Raw genomic sequence first — 12,939 nt, 5'->3', positions numbered from 1 at the left:
CTTAGACTTACTCATCTGTATACCAATGTGTATGTATACAGAGATATTAGAAAAGTGGACAAAAGCCCACTAGAATTGGCTTGCTACTACTAATTGTATTGTTAGTTGTTAAGAGTCCAAATGCAATACAATTTACTTTTGTGAACCTAAACTGTTCTTAAAATGGAGAGCGTAGCTTTGATAATTTTGTAATGAAATAGCTCTTTGGAAACAAAACAATGAGTTGATTAGAAAATAATGAAAACACTATTGAACTGTAGTTTGAAGATATGAATATATTTTTTCCTTTTTCTAAAATTAAAAAAAAATTTTAATGTTTTATACAATTTTTAAAGGTTGCACTCCATTTACAGTTATTACAAAATATTGGCTGTATTCCCTGTGTTATACAATACATCCTTATAGTATGTCTTATACCCAATAGTTTGTACCTCCTCCTCGCCCACCCCTATATTGCCCTGCCAAACCTCCCCCGAGCCCCTCACAGGTAACCACTAGTTTGTTCTCTGTGTCTGTGAGTTTACTTCTTTTTTGTTACATGTTCACTAGTTTTGTTGTGTTTTTTTAGATTCCATGTATAAGTGGTATCATATAGTATTTGAGATATGAATATATTTACTTTGCTGGAGTAAGAGATAAAAAAGTCTTAGTTAGCCAAAGAAACAATAATGATGATGATAGATTTTAGCTAACGTTAAGTGCTTTCTTTTGCTAGTTAGCAGGCTTACTAGGAGAAGGCAATGGCACCCCACTCCAGTACTCTTGCCTGGAAAATCCCATGGACGGAGGAGCCTGGTGGGCTGCAGTCCATGGGGTCGCTAAGAGTCGGACATGACTGAGCGACTTCACTTTCACTTTTCACTTTCATGCACTGGAGAAGGAAATGGCAACCCACTCCAGTGCTCTTGCCTGGAGAATCTCAGGGACGGGGGAGCCTGGTGGGCTGCCGTCTATGGGGTCGCACAGAGTTGGACACGACTGAAGCGACTTAGCAGCAGGCTTAGTGCTTTATGCATTTTTTTCTCCTTAACTCGTCACAGTAACTGTAAGAGAGGTAGGATTATTCCTTTTCATTGAGGAAAATTGAGGCTTTTTGAGAGGTCCAGTAGTATGTTCAAGGTCAGGCAATATCTCTTCTTTAATAACTTCTTTGCTGTTTATTGGCGTGTAGTTTACGATCACTGTAGAGATTTTGGAAAAAATGAAAAAAATGTACAAAGAAATAATACTTTCCAATACTTTTAGTAGATTATCTCATTTAATCCTCATGGCAATTTTGTGCGGTAAATATTCTCCCCATTTTATAGATGAGGGAAATGAGTCTTAAAAGGGTTAATCATTTCATCTAGAATCACTCAGCTGGTGAGACCTGGAATTTGAACTCTAGATTCTGACACTAGCTTCCATATATTGCCTTCCCCTCCCCCAACACCCTGACATTTTTTTCCAGATCTTTTTCAAAATTAGTAGGTATGTCTAATTTTTAAAAATTACGTAGTTGGACTCATACCATTTATTCAGTATTATTTACTACTTACCTCAACTAATTTCCTGTGTCATTAAAAATCCCTTAGATACCAGTTTTAATAGCTACAGAATACTCTATTTTATGCATATGTTGTAACTTATTTAAAACTTGAGAACTAATATGCCGTAATGGCTTAGAGCTTGGGTTCTGGATTGAGAGCTTGTGGGTTCAAATCCTGGCTCAGACTGTTAACTATGCAAGTGACCTAATGCTTTGTCTTCAATTTACTAATCTATACAATGGAGGATGATAATATTTATGTTACAGAGTTATCCAAGGGTTAAATAAGTTATACATGTTCTGAAGATTAAATGAGTTTATACTTGTAAGGCTTCTTAAACTCTAATGTCCACCTGGGGAGCTTGTTCAAATACAGATTCTGATTCAGTGGCTCTGGGGTCTGTCTGTATTCTGTTAAGCTCCTACGTGATGTGCTATATTTTGAGTCGCAAGGAAGTACTTAAAATGATGCCTGGTCCTAGTTCGTGTTAACCTCTTTGGGTTGCTTCAAGTCATTCAACACTCAGAAGTAGTGTGATAACTAAACTTTGCCCGTGAATTTTTTTTTTTTTTTTTCTCCCCATGAATCTTAAATTGTTGATTTCCGTGGGCTGGGTCCTAGAAATGGGATTATTGGCACTAAAGTTACCCCATTATTTTTCCTAAATCATCCATGATTTTCTTCTTAGCTTACTCTTTTTTAGTTATGGACTTGTCACTTGAATTTAACTGAGGGGTTATGAATTTATAGAATTTTAGCACTCGAAGGAACCTGAGAGAGATACCTTCTAGGAAAATGAACCCGACCTAACAGCCCTGCCACTTTCCATCTGGGAATATGTGTGGGGGCCTCGCTTTTGTCGTCACAACTACAGGAGAGAATTACCAGCATTTAGGGAACAAGGGCCAGATAATATCCTCAATGTGTGGGAAAGTCTTGTACAGCAAAAATTGTCCTGCCTAAAAGGCTAGCAACTTCCCTGTGGGAGTCACAGAAACCATTTTCCTTCGTTTTATAGATGTGAAACTGAGGTCTGGAGAGGTCAGGTCCACAGCACATTCCTGCAGCTGCTTGGTCCTAGAGCTATAGCTGGAACACAGGTGTCCTGTCTCCCAGTCCAGTGTTCTTTACATAATATTTGGTCTGTCTGTTTTATTGGACTGTTTAAGTGATAAATGACTCACAAGTGAAGCTTAGTGTAATCATTGCCTTCTCTTTGAGAAGTTGTAACAACATTACCTTAACAAAATGAAATGCCCTTTGGCTCATGGTCATATATTTACTTTTATTTTTAGTCATCAAAATGACTAAGATTTTGGTGGCTGATACACTATTTTTTAAGATAAGTTAATAATTGATAAGATATGTCTAGCAGAAAGTTATGCTCTTGCAATTTGGAATCCTGAGTTGTAATTCGTTTACTATCACTGACTAGCCAGGTGACCTCTTACAAGTGTCTGAAGTTTCGTTTACCATATTTTAACATTAAAAAGGGGAGTGGAAAGTCCTGTTTCAGAATACGTACTGAGCTGATTAACTCTGAGGAAGGAAAAAGATTATTTTTGTTTTGTTTCATATTTCTGTACTCTTTTAAACTATAAAAGAATGTGTTAAAAAAAAAAGAATGTGTTATACATTAAGTAATTTGTCTTTAATTAAAACTTTTGTTTTTACATTTTAGTTTTTCACTTCTGAAATCAGTGTGTATTTTACATTTGTTGGTAGGTCATAGTCTAATTGGCAGTGTTTTTTCTTAATGGTTATTGCAATGCCGTCTGGTTTACTGTGATACAGTTCTGACACTAACCACAGACGTCCTTCACAAGTTAAAGGACATTACACCTGCAACTATCATGTTATTGACCCCTTCGGGTTCAGGAATTCACTAGAATGTCTCACCAAACTCAGATCAGATCAGATCAGTCACTCAGTCGTGTCCGACTCTTTGTGACCCCATGAATCACAGCACGCCAGGCCTCCCTGTCCATCACCAACTCCCGGAGTTCACTCAGACCCACGTCCATCGAGTCAGTGATGCCATCCAGCCATCTCATCCTCTGTCGTCCCCTTCTCCTCCTGCCCCCAATCCCTCCCAGCATCAGAGTCTTTTCCAATGAGTCAACTCTTCGCATGAGGTGGCCAAAGTACTGGAGTTTCAGCTTTAGCATCATTCCTTCCAAAGAAATCCCAGGGCTGATCTCCTTCAGAATGGACTGGTTGGATCTCCTTGCAGTCCAAGGGACTCTCAAGAGTCTTCTCCAACACCACAGTTTCAAAGCATCAATTCTTCAGCGCTCACAGTCCTTCCTCACAGTCCAACTCTCACATCCATACAAGACCACAGGAAAAACCATAGCCTTGACTAGACGAACCTTTGTTGGCAAAATAATGTCTCTGCTTTTGAATATGCTATCTAGGTTGGTCATAACTTTCCTTCCAAGGAGTAAGCGTCTCTTAATTTCATGGCTGCAGTCACCATCTGCAGTGATTTTGGAGCCCCCAAAATAAAGTCTGACACTATTTCCACTGTTTCCCCATTTATTTACCATGAAGTGGTGGGACCAGATGCCATGATCTTCGTTTTCTGAATGTTGAGCTTTAAGCCAACTTTTTCACTCTCCACTTTCACTTTCATCAAGAGGCTTTTGAGTTCCTCTTCACTTTCTGCCATAAGGGTGGTGTCATCTGCATATCTGAGGTTATTGATATTTCTCCTGGCAATCTTGATTCCAGCTTGTGTTTCTTCCAGTCCAGCATTTCTTATGATGTACTCTGCATATAAGTTAAATAAACAGGATGAAATACATATAAATATACAGCCTTGATGTACTCCTTTTCCTCTTTGGAACCAGTCTGTTGTTCCATGTCCAGTTCTAACTGTTGCTTCCTGACCTGCATACAGGTTTCTCAAGAGGCAGGTCAGGTGGTCTGGTATTCCCATCTCTTTCAGAATTTTCCACAGTTTATTGTGATCCACACAGTCAAAGGCTTTGGCATAGTCAATAAAGCAGAAATAGATGTTTTTCTGGAACTCTCTTTCTTTTTTGATGATCCAGTGGATGTTGGCAATTTGATCTCTGGTTCCTCTGCCTTTTCTAAAACCAGCTTGAACATCAGGAAGTTCACGGTTCACATATTGCTGAAGCCTGGCTTGGAGAATTTTGAGCATTACTTTACTAGCATGTGAGATGAGTGCAATTGTGTGGTAGTTTGAGCATTCTTTGGCATTGCCTTTCTTTGGGATTGGAATGAAAACTGACCTTTTCCAGTCCTGTGGCCACTGCTGAGTTTTCCACTCCACCGAACTCAAGGAAGCAGTATTTAAGATTACTGTTTAAGTATAGGTGTTAGTCGCTCAGTCATGTCTGATTCTTTGTATCCCCAAGGACTGTGGCCCACCAGGTTCCTCTGTCTATGGAATTCTCCAGGCAAGAATACTGGTGGAGTGGGTAGCCATTCCCTTCTCCAGGGGATCTTCCCAAACCAGGGATTGATTCTCTATTGTCTGAGCCAAATGAATATACACATAGGGAGCATCCATATTACCATCCCAGCCCATGAGTGTGTTCATCCACCAGGAAGCTTCAGTACAGAGTTTTTGTTATAGGGTAGGATTGATTGATTTAATCATTGATCTTGTGCTTGAACTCAAATTTAAATCCCCAGCCCTCTCCTCCCCCAAGATTGGGCTCATGTCAAGCCCCAAGCCTCTCTTCAGGAGGTTGGGCTTTCTGTGACCAGCTCCCATCCTGTGTCAGCTCATCTCTTAGCATAAACTGAGAGGTGATCCAAGGCGCTTGTGAATAACTAAGACACTCCCATTACTCAGGAAATTTCAAGAATTTAGAATCCCCCTCACAGAAACCAGGGACTACAAAGAGTAGCAGGATTCTTATACAACAGTGATGCATAAAAATAGTGTATCTTTGAAATGAGGATGTATCAGACTAACTATGTATAGTAATTTTAAAACATAACTTTTTACATTACTGGTATAAGTTAACGTAGGAAGTACTTTGAGCTCTCTTCTGCATAAGTTATTTTAACTACTTTTAAAAATAATATTGTTTGCCTAAAGGCGAGGCTTTGTAAGGACATTGACATAGGTTCAAACCCTGATGTCATATGTACTAATTATGCAACTCTCTCTTTTAGTTATTTCCTAGTTTTGTAAAATGTGAGACACTTCTAGCATAGTGTCAGATGTGGAGTAAACATTCATCAAAGTATCCTTGTTTTCTGTATCATTATATGTATTATTGGTCTTAAAAGTTTGCAGATTTTACCTTATTGGCCAGAGATTGAGTTTTAACCTGACTTTGATGTATAAAATGCTGCTCTGTGCTGTGTTAGGGTCTTGGATACAGTGTGTTGGGTTGTAAGAATGTACTCTCACTATTAACTAGAGTTCTTGTGGAGTGATTGTTGTTGTTTAGTCACTGTAGATCTACTCTTTGGGACCCTGTGGATTGTATAGCACACAGGTTCCTCTGTCTTCCACTGTATCCTGGAGTTTGCTCAGTTTCATGTTCCTTGATGTGGAGTGATCCCTGAAATGAAACTTACTCTTCTCCTTCCTGTAACTTAACTGTGGGCACTGTTCAGAATGACTGTTGGCTAAGAGCTACAAGGGCTACAGTCCATAGGGTTGCAAAGAGTTGGACGTGATTGAAGTGACTTAGCATGCAAGAGCTACAAACACTGTTGATAGCATTACGGTATTGGTTGGCTGGTTTGGAGAAAAATAACCAGATGTACATATATTCAGATTTACAAGGACTGTTGTAGCTTCTGGAAGCCCGAGAAACACACTGTTAACAACAATAGTCTTACTGTCTCTTCTTAAAGCCTTAACGGAAGTATTTCAAATGATGAATGGAACCTTTCTTTGCTAACATATTCTGTCTTACACCTGTTTTGCAACAGATGTATTTCCTTTGATTTATGAGAGATTTAACACATAGCTAATTAGCAGCCTGTTAAACTTTTGGAACTTTGAAACACAGAACTGATCCATAAGCATATGATAGCATTTTCCCTCCCCCATACTCTCTACTCCCTTAAGCAGATGAGTTTAATGAGTAAATAGAATTAGTCCCTCATTTTACTTGTTTTTGCAGTTCTTGAAATATTTCTTGTTTGCTCATCTATGCTAAATTGATGAGAGCAGATGTAGAGATTCTCTTAGTTTTTTTCCCTCTCTCCCAGGGAAAATACTTTCTTTTGGTGGAAATAGTTAAAGAGGGTTTCCAGAATCTACAGAGCCTTTTTAGATCAGGAAATCTGATGATGCAAAATATGTTAGGATATTTCCAATTCTCTTGGTTTTCCAGAGAGAAATAAGAAAATTGAGCTGATAAGATAGAGCTTGAAAGTAAAATTTCTTGGTCTTAATATGTGATCATTATAGTTATAGTATATATAGTCATATATATATACCATATATGTGGAATTATAGTTAAATACATTGAACTCTGTATCCAAAAATAATAGCAGTGTTTAGGTAGAATTTGTATTATACTAGGAAGATGTCTTGCCTGGAAAATCCCATGGACGAAGGAGCCTGGTGGGCTGCAGTCCATGAGGTTGCTAAGAGTCGGACACGACTGAGCGACTTCACTTTACTTTTCACTTTCATGCATTGGAGAAGGAAAAGGCAACCCACTCCAGTGTTCTTGCCTGGAGAATCCCAGGGACAGAGGAGCCTGGTAAGAGGCTGTCTATGGGGTCGCACAGAGTCGGACACGACTGAAGCGACTTAGCAGCAGCAGCAGGAAGATGTCTTAGGTACATCATAGACCCCTGAATTGTAAAAGACCCTAAAGATCATCTGGCTTGACTTGATTCCTAGAGCAGACTCTTCTAAATTGTCTGTGACAGGTGGCTCTCTCAGAGCTATTTTGATGGACAGTCTGTTTCATTATTGGGCATCTCTAATTATTAAGGTTCTGCCTCATTTTTAATCCAAGTCTACCTGTGCAACTTCTCACTGCTCATAGTCCCTTTCTTTGGATCAGTCTAGACTAAATCTAATAACCATTCTTGACATGGAAAGACGGAGCTGTTTATGCCCGTGGTCACCCTGTCTTCAGCTTAATCCTTCAGCCAGTCTTCCTGTTACATGACTAATTGACCCCTCCAGGATAGTTTATTACAAGTCTCTTAAAATGTATCCTTCTTTGAAGGATTCTACCATTGTATGAGGAAGGTGCTTAATATTGTCACAGCCCTTTGTGGACTTTTCTTTTATTTGATAGGAGATTCATTGTAACTGATGTTTTTATTCTGAAAAGTATATTTTCCATTTCTGTTAGATTCAGTATTTGCTGATCTTTGTAGGCTTTTAGTTTTTTGGTCATTCCCCATGTAGTAGTTCTGAGTTTACAGAAGCTGGAAGTCAGAACTGAGCCAGGAGGGTCAGGAGGGGCCACATCGTGGCTTTTATTTTTATCTTTTTGTTTTTTGGTATGCATCAATATGATTTCCATTTCTGCATTATAATTTTGTTTTACAGTTGTTTATATTTCACTTTGTAGTATTTTCATTTCATGTTTTTAACAAGTAAATCTTATTGTCAACTAGTATTTTCTAGTTCTTGAACCACAAAACACAGATCCTTCATGTCTTTATGCCTTGATGGAAGGTGTATCATGTTTCTTGTGATTAATACAGCTCTTAAGTTTTCTAAACAGAATCCTTTTAAAGAGTGATGTTCTTCAAGATCTTTTAAACACATAGGCTTTCCTATACTTGTTTTTTGATTGTTGTTTCAGTTGGGGGAGACATTCTATTTTTATTCTCATTAAAATTTTATTCCGTTCCTAAGAATTTTTTGAATAATAATTGTCAGTACGTTATCGAACACTACTACATGTGAAATAATTTGCTAAGCCCTTTATGTACTGTACGATATCTTCTTATAAGCAAATAAATAAATACTTCTAGTAACAACCCTGTGAGTTAGGCACTGTTGTCATTCATTAGGCTGCTGAGGAATAAGTCAATGAGGTTAAATAATTTGTCTAAGGACACACATGAGCTGATAAGTGGCAGAAGTAAGACTCAGACCCAGGCAGTCTGACTTTTGGAGTTCATGCTCTCAGCTGCTGTACTTGTTATAACTGCTTTCTCCTAAAATAATTGTAAAGGAAGCATTAAGTCCGTGTGATTTAAAGTATGCAGTATCCCCAGAAGCCACAAATGATTACTGACATTCTGGCTTTTCCTTGCTTTCAGTCATAACCATGAAACAGAATGATTTCTGGGTAATTACTGGGCAGTTTCATTCCTAACTTTTTTGGAAAAATCCATCTATGAAGCCAGAGGTCAGCAACCCAAAGTCTCCATTTTTAATTGTGTTCCAGCTTATGTGAAATCAGTTATGGGCGAGTATAATCTTTTACACCTCATAGTTTTGATGCCTTTAAGTTTGAACCAGAGATTCTCAAAGGACCCTCTGGGGTCTCTAAGATTCTTTAAAGAGGTTCATGAGGTCAAAACTATTTCATAATAATAATGGGGTATTAATTTTCTTTTTAATTCTCAGTCTCATAAGCATACAATGGAGATTTCTAGAGACTACACATCTTAGAGCTTATCTGCCTTCAGTTATCCAGTTATTAAATAGATTTACAAAGTGCTGAACAGTATAAATCTTATCACTACATTTGTCCTATTTTGAAAATAACAGTTTTCAGAAAATATTTGTTAACATGTAATGGGTTTATTGTTACTTAAAAATGAATAAATATTTAGAAATTCTTAATTTTAGTTTCTCAGTAAATAAGTAGATAAATGTCAATAGGTAGATAAACCCCATGTAAACAAAAGCTCTTTGGGGGCTTCAAAGACTACAGAGGGATCCTGAGACCAGAAACTTTGAGCACCACTAGTTGTATCATAAGATATTAAAGAAAATTGATATAGAAGTAAAAATCTAGAGCATATTAGAAGATTTTAAAAATCAAATAAAGTGTGTTTATAGCTTACCAAATATTTTTCTTCTGAATTGTGTAAGCAGGAGACTGGAACCTACCGAACGACCTCTTCAGATTGTTTATGATTACTTATCCAGGCTGGGGTTTGATGACCCTGCACGAATACAAGAGGAGGCAGCAAATCCTGACCTTGGCTGTATGCTCCGATTTTATGGTGGTAAGAATTTTCAGTGGCTTTGTGAATATATTAACTGTTTTAAAAAAACGTCTTGTATTAGGGTATAGCCAGTTAACAATGTTGTGATAGTTTCAGATGAGCAGCAAAGGCACTCAGTCAATCATATACATGAATCCATTCTTCCCCCAGTCTCTCCTCCCATCCAGGCAGCCACATAACATTGAACAGAGTTCCCTGTGCTTTATAGAAGGTCTTTGTTGGTTATCCATTTTAAATATAGCATTAACTATTTTTAATTGATTATTTGTACCTGTAACTTCAGCCTTTTAAAAATATTTTATTCAAAGCTGCCTTAAATTGGGCTCAGAAAACAACAGCAAAAGTCTTCTCTTTTTATTTTTGCTCTTTTTGTTCTAGTGTTTTGCTGACTTCCGAATTATTATGTACCTTTGCCACCATCTCGATCAAATCAGAGCTTTAGTTTCAGATTTTTAAATTCCTTATAAGGTTCATGAACTTCTGGACAGTTCAAGAATGTTCAGAAGTAGGTAGTTATTATATATGACTTAACATTTGATGGACTCATCAGATGTGTATATTGCTGAATTTAGTAAGCTTTATTGTTTTTTAGGGCTGTTTTTCCTTTCAGTGTATGAGTCTTGTACCTCCTTGGTTAAATTTATCCTAAGTACTTTATTCTTTTTTTAAAAAAATTATTTCTTTTTTTATTTTTGGTTGCATTGGGTCTTTCGTTGCTGTGTGCGGGCTTTCTCTAGTTGCAGAGAGCAGGGGCTGGTTCCTAGTTGTGGTGTGTGGGTTTCCATTGCAGTGGTTCTCTTGTTGTGGAGCACAGGCTCTAGGGACGCAGGCTTCAGTAGTTGTAGCTCACAGGCTCTAGAGTGCAGGCTCAGTAGCTGTGGTGCATGGGCTTAGTTGCCCTACAGCATATGGAATTGTCCTGGACTAGGGCTCAAACCTGTGTCGCCTCTGTTGGCAGGTGGATTCTTAAACACTAGACCACCAGGGAAGCCCTGAGATAGTACTCTTTTATTGGCTGAAGCTGTATAGGCTTGAGTCGGGCTGGAAGATTCACTTGTAACGTGGCTCACTCATGTGGCTGTTGGTAAAGGCCCCAGTTTCTCACCAGCTTTTGTCAGGAGATCTCAGTTCCTCGCTATGTGGACCCCTCTCTCAAGGTGTGTAAATATCTTCATGTTGTGGCAGCTAGCTGCCCCCAGCAATGAGACACACACACATGCACATGAGCGTGTGCATACATGTATATGCAAACACACACACCGACTTCAGTTTTTATGACCTAGTTTCATAAGTCACCATTCTTTTTACCACTTTCTGTTCATTAGAATTGTGTCACCAAAAACAGCACACACTGTTGAGTGGGGAATTAGGCCTCACCTTTTGAAGAAAGGAGTATTAAAGAATTTGAAGTATTTTTTGAAGCAAATATTAATAGCTTATCAATCAGCTTTCAATATTTCATGTATAGAGCCTTTGGTGAGTTGCCTTCAGTTAGAATATAGTCTTAATAAGGCGAGGGTCAGAGGGGCCCAAGTTCAGGCCAGTTAGTTTTGATGTGTTTGCCGAATATAAAAGTTGCTCAGTACTTCAAGGGCCATTGTGCAAATGCCAGTTATCAGTCTTGCTGGTGTGGGTGCTGGGGGAAAATGAGTAGAATGACTCAGTGCAGATTCATGATGTAAAAGCCTTGAAATAACATGTGTGACTAAAGATGAGTGGGTATTATGATTGATCACAGAGATTAAGAGAGTCAGTTAATCAACTCCTTATTATGTATGAGGAAGTGGAGTCTGGGAGGTGTGACTTGCTGGGACTGAATAGTTCAGGTAGCATAGCACCCAGCCTGAGCATTTCTTTATGTCCCATATTCTCTCACAGGTTGTCTGAGACACTTCCATCCAAGGGGCATAAACACGTACAGAAGAAACTAGATACAAAAGAATCACATATTATGTTCCCATTCATTTAAAATTTGAAAACAAGCAAAACTCAGCCATATTGTTTAGAGATGTGTGACAGGACCACTGTTTGTCCATCAGATCTGCTCTTTCCTTCTTCCGTAACAACACTGGCCTTGACTGCTCAGCTCTACCTCATTCTCAATCTTTTATGCAGTTAGATGTGCACCTGTGACAAAATTTTCATCAGTGGTAAGGAATGAAATTGTTGTGTGCCACTTTTACACCTGGTTCCTAAACCTTCCCATGCAGACTTCTTGTTCTTTTCCTCTCCTGTAGGCTAGGAAGGCAGTCATCTGAGCAACATTGAAGTCATGTGTTGAAATGGCAAAGCCACCTTCAGCTGGAGTTTCTCAACAGAGTTGACTCCTGGCAACCCATACTGCCCGCCCTAGCAGAGAATTAGATTTCTGTTGAGTTAGATACATTCTTTTTGTTACAGTAGTTAAAACTGCTATAACTAATACATAAGTAGCAAAAATACAAAGAAAACAAGGAAATGATTATTCTAAAAGTCAAGAGAATGGCTGACCTCTAGGGTTGAGGGAGGAAGTGATTCCTACAAGTGGTGTTTTTGAGTCAGTACAAGTGTATACCAGTAGTGGCTATCTATTAAGCAATGACATATAGTGTGATAATTATGATATACTAATCAATTTGGTATATACCTGTTGAGAATATTCTAACTTTTATTCCTATCTAATGTGTATTTCTAGAAATATGTTTTGTTTTGTTTTGTTTTTTACATAAATCCTATCATTTGGTATTGGTCTTCATGCTGTTTTTCTCCCAGCAGCATTTTGGAGGTCTTTTTTAAAACTCTTTTACATGCATTTCTTTACGTTGCATACTGTTGAATGTCACGTATGTATTAGAGTTTATATAACAGTTTCCCTAGTGATGGGCTATTTTACATAGCATTATGGTAAAACTGCATCTTTGTACACCTGTTCTTCAGAGTATATCTTTAAACATGAAATTATTGGGACTTTTAATATTATTAGCATTTAAAGTTTTTACTAATCTGATGGATTAAATGATGGCCTTATTGTTTTAATTTTGCTTCCTTGATTACTAGAATGGTGGAATATTGTTTCATAGTTATAGTAGATCTTAGTTTCTTCTTTGAATTAGCCTTTATATATTTCTGTTTATCTTTTTTCTTATGATCTGAAAGACTTGTGTATATATTCTGAATATAAATCCTCTGGATGCTGTATTTGTGACATATTTTTCTTCCAGCTTGTAACTTGTTTTGTAGTTTTATTTATTGTTTTTTATGGTGCAGAAGACTTACT

At 37.9% G+C, this 12,939-nt stretch overlaps 1 protein-coding gene across 1 annotated transcript in view; it reads left to right on the top strand.

The window, feature by feature from the left end:
- PHLPP2 (PH domain and leucine rich repeat protein phosphatase 2) overlaps positions 1 to 12,939 on the top strand; it is a 64,977-nt gene that overhangs the window by 11,076 nt on the left and 40,962 nt on the right. Inside the window, exon 3 of the mRNA XM_027516069.1 lies at positions 9,550 to 9,683. Within this exon, the coding sequence (XP_027371870.1) occupies positions 9,550 to 9,683 (134 nt within the window). The remainder of the gene's footprint in view (positions 1 to 9,549; positions 9,684 to 12,939) is intronic.

Source organism: Bos indicus x Bos taurus, chromosome 18, assembly GCF_003369695.1.
Source record: "Bos indicus x Bos taurus breed Angus x Brahman F1 hybrid chromosome 18, Bos_hybrid_MaternalHap_v2.0, whole genome shotgun sequence".
In the NCBI taxonomy this organism is placed as follows: domain Eukaryota; kingdom Metazoa; phylum Chordata; class Mammalia; order Artiodactyla; family Bovidae; genus Bos; species Bos indicus x Bos taurus.
This window is presented reverse-complemented; position numbering and strand designations above follow the sequence as displayed.